The following is a 19,418-nucleotide window of genomic DNA, read 5'->3' as shown; positions in this document are numbered from 1 at the left end:
AACACAAACTCCATTATCTATTACACTATTTACTTACTTTAAATATTATTTTCCTTTTTTTTTTTAGGGTTAAACAAATTTTTGCCTCCACCAAAAATCAGAAAATGAAAGGCAGAGCTCCGTTGGACACCAAGAAACTACATGAACAAACCACTAGCAAAGCTTGCCGAAACTGAGCTGCGATCCGCCACTCCAGCTGTTGCCCACACACGACAATAGTGGCCCAACCACCACTGCGACCAAACCGCACCACCCAAGGCCAGAAAATCTCCTTCTCTCATGGGCTCTCTCTCTCTCTCAATCTCTCGCTCTCTCTTTCTGGCTTTAAAATCTTCCACTCTCTCAACCTTTTGCTCTCTTGGTTCGAATTGCAGAAGAGAGAATGGGGAAGATAGGAACGGGTAAGATGAAGAGGGAGATTGAAAACAACAACTGTGTGGAAGAGAGAGAGAGAGTGAAAGAAAGAACGAAAGAGAGAATAAATTAAGGGATAATTGCACTGTTGGTCCTTGGGGTTGGCCATAATTACTTTTCACTTCCTGTGATTTAAAAAGTTCATGGGAGGTTCTCGTGATAAATAATAATTACAAATCAATCATTGAACACATTTTCCATCCAAAAGTTAATAGATTATGTTAGTCAGCCACGTCACATCCAATAAGAAGTTGACACGTGTCAATTACAATAAAAAAAACATAAAATCTAATAAAAATATTAATAAATAAATAAAAAATATTAGTTTTAAAAAAATACAAAGGGGTGGCCGCGCGCCACCCCAGAAACCTGTCGGGCTGGCCCCGACCTCCCCTAGGGGCTGGGGGTGGCGTTTGGGCCACCCCTAAAATTCTTTGGGGGTGGCCAGGGGTAGTGCGTGGCCACCCCCATTGGCCGAGAGTGGCCTGCCATAGCCACCCCTTTGTATTTTTTTTTTTAAAAAAAAAAACAAATATTTTATTTTATTTATTAATATTTTTATTAGTTTTTTTTTTATTGTAATGGACACGTGTCAGTTTTTTATTGGGTGTGACGTGGCTGACTAACAAAATCTGTTAACCTAGTGGATGGGAAATTGGTCCAGAGAGTGATTCGTAATTATTATTTACTATGATGACCTCTCATAAACTTTTTGAACCACATGGAGTGAAAAATAATTATAGCAATTTCAGGGACCAATGGTGCAATTATCCCAAATAAAAAAAACTTTTGTAACCTAAACAGTTATTTCTACATCACTGACATAAGTTTACACCTTGGTGTAGAGTTGATATACACTAATATGATATGATGTAAAAAAATCATTACCCCTTTTTGTAAATCAGATGGAAATTTCGTATCACTGTTGCATGTTAAAAGTAAATCAGATGGGAATTTCCATATGGTTCTTCTGTTTTTCAGCCACGTGGAAATCTAATCTACCATACTATACTGGTGCTGCAGTGCATAGTAATAAAATATCATGAGAAATACTACAAGTACTTCCATTTTTAAAAGGGAGTCTTACTAAGATGATGTGAAATATATTTATTTGTACTTGTAGTATTTTTTTTTTATCAATTATATTAGTAATCTCTAATAAATAAGCTACACAGTTAACAAGGCTTTTGAAAAAATTTAATTACATGTAGCATTTCTCGAATATCCTGGGCTCCATTTCTTCCTTTGAATCATTTTATTTTCCTTGAGAACCTGTCAGCAATACAGAGATGGATGATCAGAGCGAAACCAGAGTGAAGGAGAATCTTCAGCAAATTGGACTTTAGGAAACCCACCTTACACAACCGCAATTGACGATACCGGCTCCTCATATTCTCCTTACCTACCACCAGTACTTGAAGAGCCTTCTTCTTCATTTTCTGAGGGTAACATCTATTATCTATTGGTTTTGCTGTTCAGTCTCAGCACTGCAGGTGGCTATTTTAGATTGATTAGATTCCAATATGCAGCTGCAGATGATGATCCATTACCAGCAGTAGAGAACCTTCAAATATCAGGTGAAGCTTTTCCAGGGCGGGAAATCCAGGCAAATGGATTTTCTATTAATGGAACAAGAAGTTGTAACTTTGAGGTGCATTTTTCAGGATCCATTCTTGAATCTATCTCATTGTTTGGTGCTTTTAGTGACAGGAATCCCTTGGATGCACCGTGAAACACACAATGCTCTGGAATATTTATTTTTGATACTAATACTAATATATAATCTTGTGATGTTTTTTCCACTGCTAGTGGGTACGGCACAAAGATGGATCTGTTAATTACATCGATGGTATTTTTTCCTTGAGCGCATCTTTTGTGTTTCATTTGTATCTTTATCTGGAAATGTGGGTCTTAAGGAGTTTCTGATGACAGGAGCAAAGCAACCAAACTATCCTGTCACAGCCGATGATGTTGATACATACCTGGCTATTGAAGTGCAGCCTCTGGATAACAGGAAGCGCAAGGTATTGTCTCTCTGATACTGTATAGCCAGTCCAACGTATTTTAAAATACTAGGACTTTAGATGTGGTTATTTAACCTTTCCTTCTCTTTTTCGTGTTGCAAATTCCAAGTATGAGTTGAGGCTTGAAGATATGAGAAACAAGTTATTAAAATATATAATGTCTGAACTGCTTTTTAAATCATCCGTGCCTATAGAGGGTCTCCTAAATTTATTTTTTTTAGACAGTAGGCTTTTTAAATCTGGGCATTTTGAATTGTTGCAAAGTTCTACTGCTTGATTATTTAATAACTTTTTTTCTTTGTGAATGCAGGGAAAGCTTGTAAAGGTTTTTGCCAATGAGCATAAAAAGATCACTTGTGGTAAGTAATTATGTTCTGATGAATCAAGTTTGAATTTTTTAGATTTGGTCTTGCAATGTCTTTCATTTAAGTTATGGACGCTATTTCCCTTTTGCACTCATCTACCCTGATTCTTTGTGTCGGGGTGATCTCACTTCTAGTGCTATTTTGCCTGGTGTCCTAAATTTAGTAAGGGGAAAGGCATTGTTTGGAGTATCGTGTGTTGTGTTGTTTTTTTTTGTTTTTTCATCAAGCTCTCTCTCTCTCTCTCTCTCTCTCTCTCTCTCTCTCTCTCTATATATATATATATATATATATATATATATATATATATATATATATATAAGTATATGAATTTCATTAAAAATCAAAGTGTGCACCCAAGTAAGTACACATAGAGTATACAAGAGAAACATTTAAATCCAAAAAAGAAAAGAGATAAGTCATGAAAACTATAAATGTGCAAAGAATCATAAGCAGCTATCCATCGAAAAGGGGAATGGAAAAATAAGGTCTTTAGCTTTGCCACCATCCTCTCATTGTCTTCAAAGCTTCGGTCATTTCTTTCTCTCCACATGCATCACATCAAACAAAACAAGATCATCTTCCACAACGCTTCACTAAAAGAATTACCAGTCTTTCTTCTCCAACAAACGAGGAGATCTCTCACCAGACGAGGCATGACCCAAGCTAAGCCAAAAAGATCGAAAATATAGTACCATAAGGCACTAACTATATCGCAATGGAGCAAGAGGTGGTTAACGGTTTTCCAACTCACACATATAACACCAATCTACTACAATGATTTTTTGCTTTTTTAAGTTGTACATTGTAAGGATCTTACCTAAAGCAATTGACCGAGCAAAGAAAGCTACTCTTAAAGGGGTCCTTCTATGCCAAATACACCTCCAAGGGAAGGGATTGCTGTCATGGGGAATAAGATATTATAGAACGATTTTACATCAAACAACCCTTTGTTGGAGGGCAGAGACGGAGGAGGGGGGGGGGCCGGCAGGGGCCATGGCCTCCCCCCAATTTCTTGAAGAAAAAAAATTTATAAGGATGAAAAAAAAAAAAAAAAACAATTCTAGCCCATTGGCCCCTTCTCAAATGATGTTGGCCCTTACCCAATTAAATTTTTTGCCTAACCAATTAACCCTAAAAAAAAAAAAATAAATAAAAAAAAAAATAGGCCCTCTTCAATCTACAGATTTGCTATAAATATCAAATGCCGCCGTCAAGCAATTTTCTAGCCAAACAACTGAATCAAGAATTTTTAATATTTAATTAAAAAAAAAAAAAAAAAACTAAAACAAGAATACCTTCTCCACTACTCAGTACTCTCCTCCAAATCCTAAACTCACTGCACGCTAAATCAAACTCCACAGCCAAGCACAGCACCGGGTGGGAGAATAGATCTATCGCCCATCAATGCGTAGAGTCTGGGAAAACAACCGATTTGTGCTTCTTCTGTAACGTAGCCAGCGCAATATCACTGTAAGTTCTCAAATCCCTAATTTTTTCTTCAATTTTTCCAGTCATATGGTGAAGAACTTAAGAAAGAAGAAGAAAACTGAAACATGAATTGGGGAGAACTGAAAACGGGAAGAGGAAGAGTCGGAAGACTCACTGTTTGGAAGAATTTGAAAGTCTAGAGAAAAGAGAAGCCAAGAAGGGAAGAACTTAGAAGGGGCTAGAGAAGAAGACAAGAGTCAGACAAATTGAAGAAAAAATTAAATAAGTCTTTAACTAGCCTGGCCAACTCGTAGAATGTAGAAACCAAGAAAAGTCCAAATAAAAAACAAGAAGTCAAAAACAAAAAGTAAGACAAATTCTTCTTTTCTTTTCTCAGATTTGCACTGTTTAAGAAGAAATTTGTCTTCTTCTCTAGCCTCTTCTGAATAAAAGACTTAGTTTAAAATTGAGAAAAATTTAAAGTTCAAAACCACCAACTTTTCCTCCGGAAACGGGAGAAGTTGAAAAAAGTGAGAATGATTATTTGTATTATTGATAAATTATAATAATGTTTAAAGTGGTATTTGAAATTTGAGAAAATTTTAACCCTTTAAAAAAAGTGAGCTTTGTCTTATTGAATCATGATATTTGTGAATGATGACTTAGAAGTTGTGGATCGGAAGAGTAGTCTAAGTAGAGTTAATGGGTTAATTAAAAAAGAAAAATTGGGTAAGGGTGAGAATTATTAAATAGCTTAAATGGTTTGTTCAGTGATTATTGAATGTCTTGTTGACGATTTTTTTTATTATTTTCTTCAGTTTTTACTTTACAATATTATAAAATTTTAATTTTGGAAATTGTTAATTTAATTTGATTTTTATGACACAGTACATCATTTATATCGCAACACAGAAGCAGTGCAAAATCACTCGACGCAAGTCACGCTTTTTGAGGTTAGTTTTCAAAGCTCAATCCTTAATGTAAGTGGTATTGTAATTTGGATATTATGGTTATTAAATATTGAGAATATTAGTTATTATAGTTTATAAGTCTAAACAATTGATCGGATAATTTGACATGTTTTTTTTTTTTTGATAAGTAAGTAGAAATTTCATTAAAAAAGCGTAAGGCGCCCCTTAGTACACAGGGAGTATACAAAGGAAGAGCCCAGCTAGCCCATAAAGCAGAACCCAAGAAGACCCTCAAAAACCCCATAACCCAACACCACCCAAAACCCTCGAGAGCCCCAAAACCCAAAATAGAAACAGCCCCCATTAAAAACAGTCCACGAAACCACCTAATTTGACATGTGAAAGCTATTATATTCTATTGTTTTTTTTTTTGGTTCAAAAATGCCTTGGCCCCTGCTCAAAATACTTTCTGGCTCTGTCCCTGTTGGAGGGGTTCCAACAAAGTTTGTCAACACCATCTTGTTCTTGCCTAATGGAATATAACTGATCGAAGAACGAGGAAAAGAATTCCAACTCCCAATCATGCGCCGCTCTAACAAAATTAGCATTCCACCGAGAAGAGCCATTAGAGAACTGAGGATGATTAGCCACGAAAGTATCCCTAAGGGAGGCAATGCTATACAACCCTGAAAACTTTGTCTTAAAGGAACGTTCCCCACACCACACGTTGTGCCAAAAACTAATTTTGGAGCCGTCACCCACCTTGAATCTAGTACCTTTGGAAAACTCTTCCCACCCCCTCCTAATGAATTTCCAGAGACCCACCCCATAAGACCCAAGGATTTCATTAGAGCACCACCCACCCCACCCCACTGACTGCCATATTTAACAGCCACTACCTTTCTCCAGAGAGCATCTCTCTCTCTCTCTCGTATGCATAATGCCGTATGCCATAACCACTTCCCTAGAAGGGCTCGATTGAACATGATTAAATTTCGAACTCCAAAACCCCCCTTAGAGCTTGGAGAACATACCTTGGGGCAGTTGTTTTCCTTATGCATTGACTTAGGCTTTGTATTCCTCTCTTGCTTGTTTGGCATACTTAATGAAATTTGTCTCACTGCACCACAGCCAAACTTTCCATGAGAACTTTTTTATGAATCAATGTGGAGAAGTTTTGGAGAATTGCTTCTCTAGAACATGCAGGAAATCTAATAATATTTTTTATTGTGAAACGAAAAGGAAAAGAGAAAAAAACTACAAAATATATTGTCAAGATTTTTGGATCGCTTTTCCATTCCTCATACTTTTGTTAATTCTGGCTGGATTCTCTTTAGGTTTTTCATGTTACATTAAAACCGCATTCCAATTAATAGTCAAACTTTGGAATGTGTATGGGATACAATTAGGGTTCAATATCTCAATAGCACCTCAGTCTAGAGCTTCAAATGAGATTTCCTATTATTATATGTATTTGGCATCTCTTCATTCTTTTCTGCTTTGCATCATATCCTGTTTCTGCTTCTCAAATAGGTGACCTAGGTATACACGATGAAAAGACAAAGTAATAAGTTATCTTGTTTCGTAAGTTGGGACTCATTTTTTCCTCCCTTTTTTTAGGCCCAGTTCTTCTCAGGCAACTGGCAAAATTGGAATACGTAACATGGTTGGACAAATTTGACTTTGCAAGACATTTCTGTACAGTAGTAGCATACAAAATGATGAACTTTTTTTTGTTTTGTTTTCAATTGCATTGAGGTGTTAAAGTATGGATGTCTTCTTTTGTTGTGGGTAGCCTACATTATACTTCTCTTTGATTTAAGTTCCCTTTTCTTTTCCATTTAATATGATAGCCATTGTATCTATTTTGATACCTTATCTTTTCTATTGACTAGAAGTAAACTCTATTTCGGTGCTTGCACATTTTTCATGGCATATAATTGTTCTCGAGAACCTCGGGGTATTATATTGCTAAGTTTTTCAGGTATATACGGCAAAACCTGAAAGAATTACAATTATTTTCAACTTTTTTACAGATTCTGAAATGCAAAACCACATAGAGAAGACTATTTTTGGTGGTCAAGCTTCATATAAAGTATTCCTGTCAGTATGGCTTCAATGGAAATCCCCAAGTTACTACTCTGTGTTTCCAACGTGTTTATTGTTTTGCTGAGGGAGCAACCCCCACCCCCCCATTTAACTTCCATTGTGTGTAGAGGCTTAGCAAATTTTTTTATACAATTTTTTACCGACTAGGTATCTTGATATATGGGAACCAGCTTCATTGGCAATTAAGAAGGAAGGTTACAGTATCAAGTGTGCTGAACCAAGTGGCATTGTAGTCACTGAAAAGTTTTCACCAACCTCAAGTGTATGATTTCTTCCTTGTTTAATGTTTTAGATATTTGGTATTAAGAGCTTGGCCATCTTAAATTGTATAAGAATTTTCGGTTTAGATGGTTTGCATATTGAAAAGTTTATGGCTTATGATGTCGGTTATTGTAAGATTTTGGGAGAACTAAGAGTGAACTGAAGATCCAGGTACTTATCTCTTCCCCATTAGTTTTTGAATAAATTCATGGTTAGTAGTTCCTTTGCATTTAGGGTGAGGCAAGATGTGTCCTGTTCTATCTGTGAGCCTTATCTGAAGTGTAATCAAGCCTGCTCAGTACCATGAGCCTAGGCTATCAGGACCTAGTTTAAATCGATAGACTAATTTCCTCAGATTGTAAAGGAAATTAGTGTATTAAATTCCAATTAGCTATTTGATGTTAATTGGTGCAGATGAGTGTACAAAAAACTCAAGAAAGAAGGAATAAGAATTATTAGTTCACAGCCTGTTTTTGTAACCTTAGAAACAATTAGTTATCCTCCATATTTTTCTAAGAATAATTTAGCATGTAATTGCATATCATTGGTTAACAATATAATGCCTGTCTGCTAAACTAAGTTTTATTAAAATTAGCAATACATCTTGCAATATGTCAAGGGCCAAAGGATGACGTCATGGGTTAAATCCATTATGATGTGGAGTTGCATTTAGCTGTAGAAGAAAATATATCTGTTCATGATCAAGCTGTAGGTAGTCCTTGATTTTATTTTTGTTCTTTTTCCTTTGTTTAGGTTGCAATTCATTATGGAAATCCTACAGAATTTTTGATAACTGGTTCTGGAGGTGCTGAGCATCTCTTACGAGCAGATAACAACTTGATTGACATTAGCTGGTATGTAACTAGTGTTTCTCATACAGTTTTTTTTTTTTTTTATATAAGTAATTTCAATATCATTAAATAATTGCAACGGAGCACAACCTTAGTACACAAAGAGTATACAAGAGAAGCCCTAATCTGCAGAAAAATAACAAGATGAGCAAATATCCAAGTGTCGAACGCGTTGAACATATTCTTCCACAACTCTATGACCGAAGTCTCTACATCTTCGAAACTCCGAGCATTCTGTTCTCACTAAAGGCACCATATTAAATACAATGCAGCCTACTGTATTTGAAGATTTCCATGAAGTGCACGAAATTTTTATATACTGGTTAATATGGATAGATCCTAGGAAGTACCAATACCGAAATTTTTATATACTGGTTATTTGATAGCATCATAAACTGTACCATAAACTATGTTCCAAGAGGAGATTTTATCATGGTTATTTATGTTCCTGATCCTTTGAAATGTGCTTTGTTAAAGCATGCAAAAATGGAAAGTGAGTTGAAGTTATGTTCTGTAAAATTTGAATTAATAAAATTTGTTCAACTTCTTTCAACACCCTATCCGCCGAATCCGGCAGGGCTAAAGATTCAAAACGCAGGCTTGGCTGAGTCGTCGGATAGGGTGTCTGTGTCAGACCTTAGGGGTAGGGGAGAGGGCTCTAGCCCTTCTGTGTTGCCTTCTGCACCACGCAAGTCACACGTCAGTGATTGCCTCGAGCTGTGCAGCATCAGGAAGACGTTGGAGACGTTGCATGAGGAAATAAGGTTTTGTCTGGCTGGGCTGCGTCAGTTGGAAGACGAGGTGATGGGTAGGTCCAATTCTTTGGGCTCCAGTCCCTCTCGGCCCAATTCCCTGTTGCCCGATAGAACCTCTTCGAGTCCACCAAAGTCAGCCCATCCTTTGCAGTTTCCCATCAAGAGGCCCAAGTTTCTGTTTAAGCATAAGGCTGGGTCGGTCCTGCGACCTATTCCTACTCGCCAGTTCTCGATGGACGTGGGTGCATCTTCTTCTGCTGGGCCGCCGAAGCCGTTGGGTAGGTGTCCGGCCATCTCGAAGGCTTCGTGTAAGCCAAGTCCTCCCAGTCGGGTGTATCAGCGTCGGAAGTCACGGAACCGGTCTTCCTCGACTGCTTGGAGAGTTAAGCCGGGGCTAACTATTCCGGAGACTGGAACGAGACAGAGCAGGGAGAAGGGGGAGGATTCTTCGAGGAGTGGGGAACAGAATTTCTCTCCGGCGTCCGAGGAGTTGCTGTGCGGTGGGTTAGGAGTGCCGAAAGTTTTTCAGCCCGTTGATAGTCAGTTGGAGGAGCTAGCTGTTGGTCTTGGGCTGGAATCTAACGGCTACTGTCAGTCTGGGCTGGGATCTACGTTAGCTGGAGAGGCCACCGTTCTAGGAGAGAAGGGTTCTGTTGCTGAAATGGGAATCAGTATGGAGTTGTTGGCAGAGGATGGAGGGCTGATGTTGGCTTCTCAGGTAAATAGCTCGTTGGTGAATGCTGGACTGGGTTGTTCTGGGTTTGGGGTGGATTCTGTGGCTCAGAGGCAGGAAGAAGGTAGTCTTGAGCTAGTTGTATTCTCCTCTTCAGAAGGTAAAGTGGGACTCGAACCAGAAGCTTGTTCAGGGGGACCTCTAGTGGGGAAGTGCCTCTGGGAAGGAATGGTGGCTGAGAAGGGTAATTACTATACTGAAGGACTCTTGCTGCAAGATAAGGCTAGGAATGGTGGGGGGATGTTAGAGAGTTTTGAACCGATTGTTATTACTCCTTTGGCAGTGGAGGATGTAGACGGGCAGAGGGTGTCGCCTAGATGGGTGGTAGAAAGAATTAAGAGGTTTTATCCTACTATTGGGCTTTCTTGTGGTCGTTTTGAGGACAGATTGCTGGCTTTGTTTGAGGAGATTGAAGCGGCTAGAGATCTCTCTTTGGCTGAACCTAAGTCTAAGCTTTCGCCTGCTAAGGGGGTGAAAGGACAGAGGGAACTTAATAGGCTTTCCTGGTCTATAAATTATGAGAAGAGAGGGGAGCAGTCGGACAGAGGCAGGCATAAGGGTAGGGGGCCATCTCGCTTTTATGACGCCTAAAATCTTGACGTGGAATGTTAGAGGGATTAATGCGATCAAGAAAAGAATGGAGATTAGAGGGCTTCTAAGGGTTTGGAAGGCGGATATTGTTTGCTTGGTGGAGACAAAGATGGCAGTTATCTCGAGGGAGGTGGTTCGAAGTTTATGGGGCTGCCTTTATGTTGATTGGTGCTACCTGGGTGCTAATGGTGCGTCGGGTGGAATTTTGTTAATGTGGGATAGAAGGGTGGTGGAGAAAGTGGAAGAGTGTATTGGTAGATTTACTGTTGCATGTTCTTTGCGTAACATTGGAGATAATGTTGTTTGGGCTTTTGGGGGGGTTTATGGTCCGAATGATGACAGGGAGAGGAGGGATTTGTGGGATGAATTAGCGGGTCTGATGAGTTGGTGGGAGATGCCTTGGTGTATTGGGGGAGACTTTAATGTGGTTCGTTTTCCTAGTGAGAGATCTAGTGGTGCTGGCTTTTCTGCAGCTATGGAAGAGTTCTCTGATTTTATTTTCTTGCATAATTTGGTGGACCTTCCCCTTGAGGATGGCCAGTTTACTTGGTCGAGTGGCCAGGAAGATCAAACTTGGTCGAGATTAGACAGGTTCTTAATTTCTCCGGAGTGGGAGGATCGTTTTCCTGAAGTTTCTCAGAGGAGGTTGACAAGAATTTTCTCCGATCATTTTCCTTTGTTATTGGATTGTGGGACAAATAGAGGAGGAAACAGGTATTTTAAGTTTGAAAATATGTGGCTGAAATACGAGGGTTTTGTTGAGCAGGTGAAAAAGTGGTGGATGTCTTACGAGTTTTCGGGTCTTCCTAGCTTTGTTTTGGCCAATAAACTAAAGGCCTTGAAGGCTGATTTGAAGAAATGGAATGAAGAAGTGTTTGGTGATTTAGGGAAAAAGAAGAAAGAATTACTGGAGGGCATTCGAGAGCTGGAGTTAATCGAAGAACAACGTGGCCTAGAGGAGGATGATAAAGTCCGAAGGGTAGATATGGCGAGAGAGATGGAGAAGACCCTTCTTTTTGAGGAAATAAGCTGGAGGCAAAAGTCTAGAGCTTTGTGGTTAAAGGAGGGGGATAAGAACACAAAATTCTTTCACAGGGTGGCCAACTCACATCGTAAATTCAACCATGTGGACTCTATGAGTATTAATGGTATAACTTCCAGAAATCCTGCGGAGATTAAGGAGCACTTAGTTCATTTCTACAGTAATTTGTACTTGGAGAATTGCTCGTGGCGGCCTAGGGTGGAGGGCCTATCTTTTTTATCCATTGAGGCGGAGGAGAGCATTTGGTTAGAAAGAGCTTTTGAGGAGAAGGAGGTGTGGGAGGTAATCAGGGATATGAATGGTGACAAGGCGCCGGGTCCTGACGGTTTCACTGCGGCTTTCTTTCAGAAGTGCTTGGATTTTTTAAAAACTGACATTATGGATGTTTTTGCAGAATTTCATTCTCGTGGAAAGTTTGAAAAGAGCTTGAATGCTACTTTTGTCTCTTTGATTCCTAAGAAGACTGGTGCCATGGATGTTAGAGATTTTCGCCCTATTAGTTTGGTTGGGGGGGTTTACAAGATTATCTCTAAGGTTCTTGCCAACAGATTTAAGTCCGTTGTGGGCAAGATTATCTCCAACACTCAGAATGCGTTTATCGGAGGTCGACAAATTTTAGACTCTGTCCTTATTGCAAATGAATGTGTGGATAGTCATATTCGATCGGGGGAACCTGGACTCCTGTGTAAGCTAGATTTGGAGAAGGCTTATGATCATGTGAATTGGGATTTCTTGCTATATTTGCTTCAAAGATGCGGTTTGGGGGAAAAATGGAGGGATTGGATACGTTTTTGTATTTCAACGGTGAGATTCTCCATTCTTGTTAATGGAACCCCTTCGGGTTTCTTTAATAGCTCTCGGGGATTGCGTCAAGGAGATCCTCTTTCTCCGTTGTTGTTTGTGGTGGTTATGGAGGCGTTGAGTCGGATGTTGACTGCCGCATTGGACCAGGGTAATTTGACAGGGTTCTCAGTGGGTTCCAGTGATTCAGAGGCACTTGTTGTGAACCACCTGCTGTTCGCTGATGATACTTTGATCTTTTGTGGTGCCCAAGAAGAACAAATTCGCCACCTGAGATGTATCTTCTTAGGATTCGAGGCTGCTTCTGGGTTGAGAATTAATCTAGGAAAATCAGAAATTGTCCCAATTGGTGGGGTAGAGGAGGTTGAAAGGTTGGCCAATCTTCTTGGATGTAGGGTTGCCTCTATGCCTATGTCTTACTTGGGTTTGCCGTTGGGTGCTTCTTACAAGTCCAATTCTATTTGGAATGGTGTTATTGAAAAAATGGAAAGGAGGTTGGCGGGTTGGAAGCGGATGTACTTGTCGAAGGGTGCCCGGTTGACTCTTATCAAAAGTTCGCTCTCCAACATTCCAACTTATTGCCTATCTTTGTTTCCTATGCCAGTGAGGGTGGCTAATCGTCTTGATAAAATCCAAAAGGATTTTCTTTGGGGAGGCATTGGTGATGAGAAAAAGTTCCATCTAGTGAGTTGGAAGAAGATTTGTACACCTTTATACGCAGGTGGGTTGGGAGTTCACAATCTCATCCAGTTCAATCGAGCGCTCTTGGGTAAATGGTTATGGAGATATGGTAGGGAGAGGGAGGCTTTATGGCGTTTGGTTATTGATACCAAATTTCAAAGTCTTAAGGGCGGGTGGTGCTCGAAAGAGGTCTTGGGTTCCTTTGGAGTGGGTGTATGGAAACATATTAGGAGGGGGTGTGAGGATTTCCGCAATTTTGTTCGTTTTGAAGTGGGGAGTGGAGCTAATATTAGTTTTTGGCTTGACCGGTGGTGTGGGAATAGTTCCTTGAAGCAATGCTTTCCAGCTCTCTTTTGTATTGTAAGGAACAAAGACGCGATGGTTGCGGATAATTTGGTGGTCCTTAATGGTGTAGTTCAGTGGAATGTTCTTTTCACTAGACATATCCAGGATTGGGAGATGGATATGGTTCTCTCTCTCTTCGACCGATTATATTCTACTTCGATTCGGCATGGTGAGGGTGACAGATTAGTGTGGAATCCCTCTAAAAAAGGTTTATTTGAGGTGAGTTCCTTCTATGTAGAGCTCTGTAGGGAAGATGGCCCTTCTCTTCCTTCTTTTCCTTGGAAAAATATTTGGCGTGTTAAGGCTCCATCTAGGGTGGCTTTCTTCGTATGGTCAGCAGCTTTGGGCAAAATTTTGACTCATGATAACTTGCGTAAGAGGAATGTTATAGTAATGGAGTGGTGTTGTCTTTGCAAGAAAAGTGGGGAGTCTATTGATCACTTGTTGCTTCATTGTGAGGTAGCTCGGGCCCTGTGGAGCTACGTTCTTAATTTATTTGGGGTTGAGTGGGTTATGCCACATTCGGTGTTGGAGTTATTGATTAGTTGGGGAGCGGCTATTGGGAGTCGGCAGGCGAAAGAGGTTTGGCGGTTAGCTCCTCTATGCTTGTTGTGTATTTGGAGGGAGCGGAATGCTCGTCTGTTTGAAGATGTAGAGACACCTATGGTGGAGCTAAGGAAGCGGCTGCTCAACACTTTATACTCTTGGATAGCGCCTTATCGTAGTTTGAGTGTCTTTACTTTTGTAGACTTCTTAAATTTACTTTCTGTTCGACCCGCTTAAGGGCTCTCTTGTATACTTCCCGTGTATAAGGGTTGCGCCCCTTAGCGCTTTTCAATAAATTGCTATTACCTATCAAAAAAAAAAAAAAAACAATTGGTTGTTGATGGAGCAAGAAACTTTCACTGTCAGTGGCAATTGTATCTATTCAAGGCTCATATTTAAACTATTAAACAAGTACCTAGTATAATGTATGCAATTGGCCTTAGCTAATAGCGTATGAGATGCTAGAAATGAAAGAGGATAAGAGGTGATGAAGGACTGCAGTGTAGCAATTATAGACAGTCATCTAAGCAGTGTTTTTCCTGGGTCTAATTGGTGAAAAAATTTGGTAAAAAAATGTGGGTTTAGGTTTTGCAAGAGTTGCAAAGATAGAGGCACGTTATAGGAAGAAAAATAAACTCTGGGCTGTTATGGGGACGTGAATTGTACCTGAGAAGAGTGTTAGGTCTGTTTCTAGGAATCTGGATGTAACACCTCATAACTCATTGAAAATATGACTAGCCCACATAAAGTAGGTAGATTATAAAGGAGCTCGTAGGTGTGTAAATTCCACATTTGTCCCTTACTTGGTGAGACTGAACTTTATAAGTGATTTTAGAGAGTTTCAATTGCAACTTGACTAGTTCTTTTAGAGTAATAGCACAAATGCGGTTGTTGCTTTCTCTTGGTCGTTACACTGGATGCTAGTTGATGAGCGTTGAGTTAGGGTTTCAAGGTAAGAATTTTTTAGGCCTCGATAGTTCTTCTAACAAATTTGCTAGCAAGTTTATATGGATTTTAAGTAGCACGAAGTTGAAAAAGAAGGGAAGGGGAGGAGGAGATGTTCTAGGCTTCCACCTTGTTGCATTACAAAATCCTCAAAAAAAAGCATAATAACTCGTGTTTAAGAAGACCCATCACCAGAACCATGGACCTTTACCACCGCCCGTGTTCTGAATATCTGAACTATAAAAATATGTTGATTACTAACAACAAAGAAGACTAAATAAAATAAACCCATGGGCTTTGCCTTGGGTTGTAAAAAGTTGTCACACCAAGACCTCGGCCAAGATCAATATTTCTGGTGGGGTTGGCTATATGTTAGCTTTATTACTCATCAAACCACCCCGGCAAACACCCCTCCCCCTACCCCAAAATCATGGCATCCTCTCACCACACTAATGAAAAATAAGAATGGAAAAAATAAATGGACGAAAATAAAAAGAAAATGGGCATGTTTTTCAATTTATCGTATTTATCTTGCCTCCTGAGAATAGCTTCTAATTAAGTTCTTGAGTGATTATTGATGTCACAAATCTGAATATTAGCTTTGCTTCTCAACCTGGTGCATCGTTGTTGTTTTACTACTCGGTTTCAGAAGTTTCTGTTAATAATCATTTGCATTTGTTGTTTGCTGTTTATGGTGATCTCTCTCTCTCCCTCCCTCCCTCCAATTTGACTGACTGCTTGCTTTTGTTTTTATTTTTTCCTTATGCAGTTCTAGAGATACGATTGTGCTCACCTTGAGATTTTTCATCCGAAGGGTATAATTTTTCATTTTCTAGCTGTTCCCTCTTGGTATAATGACATGGAACTCTGCTTTTGTCCATGTAGAACAGTCAATTTTGTCTTTTCTTTCTTTGCATCTACTGCTATATTCCATTTTAAAATGTAGATGCATGTATATTGTATGTTTTTGTAAATACATTTTGTGTGTGTGTGTACTTTTTAAAATGTAGATGCATCTCTGTATGCATCTATGAAATCAGTTACTGCTCAGGTGTGGAACCTGCAGACGTCATTAATTGTGATACTGATCTTACAAGGTACGAAATCAAAGAATATATAGACTTGTGGAGACACCCTTATTTAGTTGTTTATTTAGGGTTACCTATACTCTTTCCCATAGCCCTGGGATCGTCTTGATCTCCTATGTGCAAAATGAAACGGAGTTGTTCCTAAACACAAGGAGGGGCTGCTGCTGGATATCAACGATTCTGGGTTGCCATGATCCTTCCCTCTCTTTCAATGTTGACTGCAATCTGGGCAAGGATGGATAATAGCTAAAGCATATACATTAGCATTAAATTTGTCTCTAGCCAGCTTTACCCTCTTATGTACCTAGGGCTTCTAATTTTCTGTCAGACTCTAAACAGACTATGTACAACTTGGAAAAGAGCAGTTCAGGACACTTCTATAATTCTGTAAGGAAAAATCTCATGTCCATATTTAAATCCAAGTCAGTTCCAGCCTGCCCAATATTTGGACAATCTGGACACTGTACCCAAATATATGTTGACAGATCTATTTAAACACTAATTCCGTAATCTGAAGATTGCTTAAATATTTTTATATAGGTTGAGAAATATGTACACGAGGATTTCATATATTTCACAACTTTCTAGAATCATTAAGTTGGTTATGTATTTAATATGTATTCTTCTTGCCTTGGTAGTTTGTTGGTTATGTATTTAATATGTTCGCCGGAGCAAGATTTTAGAAATACAAGACATCAGTGGTCAGAGGTGTACAACCAAGGAGGCGATTGAAGAGGCTTTTGTATCTTATTTTCAAGAGCTTTTTAATGGGGGAACTCAGCTTGAAGTTGATCAGTGCATCCAAGCCTTGGACAAGAAGGTAACGGACTCTATGAATGATAATCTGGTGGCGGAAGTTACTGTGGAGGAGATATCCAGGGCGTTGCATCAAATGCCTCCTCTTAAAGCCCCTGGCCCAGATGGATTCAGTGCATGCTCTTATGTTTCTACTACAAATTGTATAGCTTTAGGTTTCTACATTATCTTATGTTTCTACTACTATAAGTTATATAGTTTTAGGTCTCTTATCTATAGGTTGTATAGTCCTATTAAAGGACTTCTCTATGGTTTCACGATAGCTTTGTACAGTCCTATCCAAGGACTAACTCTCTTCTTATAAATACAGTGTCTGACCTACGGTTGAAGTAGGCAGAATTATCCAATAAATCTCCAAGTTCCACAACGGCAATTCCTAATCCGACCGGCAGGTATCCCGTTTCGCTGTCTCTAGCTATCTCACTCACTGCTAGATTTGATGCAAACAAATAAATGCATACACAAAAGATGAGGTAACGACTTACCGTGCTAGACTGGCTGTTTTCTTCCAAAACCGCAGTTCCTAAAGCTTACTGGTGTTGACAAACTTGAAGAAACGATTGGGTCAAGAGCTTAGAAATAAGAGAAGCACTACTTCGTCATCTAATGGCTAAGGAGTTGTATAGGAAGGGACGTAGACTTGAAAATCAGCCAAAATTTCACTGAAATTTTGTTGTCCATTACGCTAATGCCATGTAACCTTATCTTATCCCCATCTTATCACCAACTACAACACAGCCAGTTATCTTTTACTCAATCTCTCCCTTCATCTTCAATTCCAACTCTTAGACAGCTAGTAATAGACAATCACAACCTTATCTACGTCTTCCCAATACATAGACTTGTAGACAATCAATCACAGCTTTATCTATGGTTAATTCATTTCGTTTTGGTTGGTTAGGTAGTGATTTGGTTAATTGACAAAAAAAAAAAAAACTATTTCAATTAACTGAACCGAACCGACTTCGGTATAGATTTTTTATGCCGACTAACCAACCATCGGAGGTTTAGAACTCGGGAGAAGCGGTAGAGATATGATACGTTTACAACTTTCATACAACTTTTTTAGTATCAACTATTGGATATTTATGACACACATGTAGAAAAATAGATCCAATAATTAGTTTTTTAAAAAAAATTATTAGAGTTGTACAACAATAATTTCTAACAGGTGATAGGCGATTGATGGCGGTTCAATGGCGGTCGGTAGGCCTAGTCAGTTATTTAATATGCATTCTTGTCTTGAGGGCTAAATTTGATCAAGGGTTGCATTTTGGATATTTGGTATTGCCAGATTTTGTTCTTTCGAGACTTGGTTCCACTTACAAATATTTACTTATCCTTCTCATACTGTATTGTGTTTTTCAGTTTCTTGAGAAGAGGAAAGGAATGAAGAAGGGTTTATTCTTTAACAAATAAGGTCCATCATGTTCTATAGCAAAATCCAACTTCGAAAGAGGACCTGCTTTTGTGGCTGTCCGTTTACACAGTTGTGGATCAGGGTTGCTGAGTACGTTTCCAGGTTGGGTTTGTGTGGTATTTTCAGCATCACAATGGACACGTGTCAGTTTTCTATTGGGTGTGATGTGGCTAACTAATGGAATCTGTTATCGTAGTAAATAGAAAATTGGTCCAGAGAGTGATTTGTAATTATTGTTTACCACGAGGACCTCATTAACTTTTTAAACCACAGATAGAAAAATAATTATGGCCAACCCCAGGGACTAACGGTTCAATTATCTCAAATAAAAAAAACTTTTGTAGCCTAAACAATTATTTCTACATCACTGACGTAAGTTTACACCAAGACACATAAAGTGTAGGATCCATACATATAGGAGCCACATGTATAAAATTCACACATATGGGTTCCACAGTTTGCGCGTCTTGGTGTTAAGTTGATATACACCAATATGATATGGTATGATGATGGAAAAAAATCATTACCCCTCTTTGTAAATCAGATGGGAATTTCGTATCACTGTGGCATATTATTCAAAAGCAAATCCGATGGGAATTTCTATATGGTTCTTTTGTTTTTCAGCCACATGAAAATCTCATCTACCATACTATACTAGTGCTGCAGCGCATAATAATAAAATATCCAAGGCTCTATTTATTCCTTTAGAATCATTTTATTTTCGTTTTACAGTGTTTATACATGTGATTAATTTAACATACAATAAATTTTCCATCAAGATAGCTTAAAAATTTCCTTTTTTTTCTCTCTCTCTCTCTCTCAACACAGACTCGCACAGACTTATTTGTTGTTCGCCGAGAAGGGAGGCTCTTTGCCTCCCTTCCCCGGTGGTGTTGCCTCCTAGCCTTCTTGGGCTATGGAGTTTTTGTTTCCTCCATGATGTGTATCATGAGAGGTAGTATTCTCCCAGCCATTTGGGCTGTGGAGCTTGCTTCTCCGAGTCCTCTCTGGACTTTGGAGTTTTGTGTTGGTATTTATTGTTTTTCTTTGTCTTCTTTGCGTTTCTCTGACAGGTGGTTGTTCTTGAGGCGTCCAGTAGGGAATCTTGTTGTTTTTGTCTCGCCTGTGGAGCGTTTCCGAGCCTTATTTGTCAAGCTTCTTTGATGTTAGATCTACGCTTTTCCATAGGCTTCTGAGAGACACGCACCACTCAGTTGGGTCCACCGGCGTGTTCCGGCTCCGGCGTTCTTTGCTGCGGCCATGTGGGTTACCGGTGGCCGGCGCGTGCTGTT

At 39.2% G+C, this 19,418-nt stretch overlaps 1 protein-coding gene across 1 annotated transcript; it reads left to right on the top strand.

Annotated features, from left to right (window-relative positions):
* Positions 1-382: 382 nt before the first annotated feature.
* On the top strand, positions 383-18,726 carry LOC133866376 (uncharacterized). The gene is made up of 11 exons (XM_062302884.1): positions 383-401; positions 1,716-1,859; positions 1,944-2,065; positions 2,224-2,263; positions 2,347-2,438; positions 2,749-2,797; positions 7,179-7,254; positions 7,399-7,513; positions 8,266-8,366; positions 15,572-15,617; positions 18,075-18,726. Exons 1-11 carry the CDS (start codon positions 383-385, stop codon positions 18,123-18,125), a joined length of 855 nt encoding a protein of 284 aa, XP_062158868.1. The 3' UTR covers positions 18,126-18,726.
* The last annotated feature ends 692 nt before the right edge of the window (positions 18,727-19,418 follow it).

This window comes from Alnus glutinosa, chromosome 4, assembly GCF_958979055.1.
Source record: "Alnus glutinosa chromosome 4, dhAlnGlut1.1, whole genome shotgun sequence".
Lineage (NCBI taxonomy): Eukaryota > Viridiplantae > Streptophyta > Magnoliopsida > Fagales > Betulaceae > Alnus > Alnus glutinosa.
The sequence above is the reverse complement of the archived record's forward strand: the minus strand, read 5'-3'. Positions and strand labels throughout refer to the sequence as shown.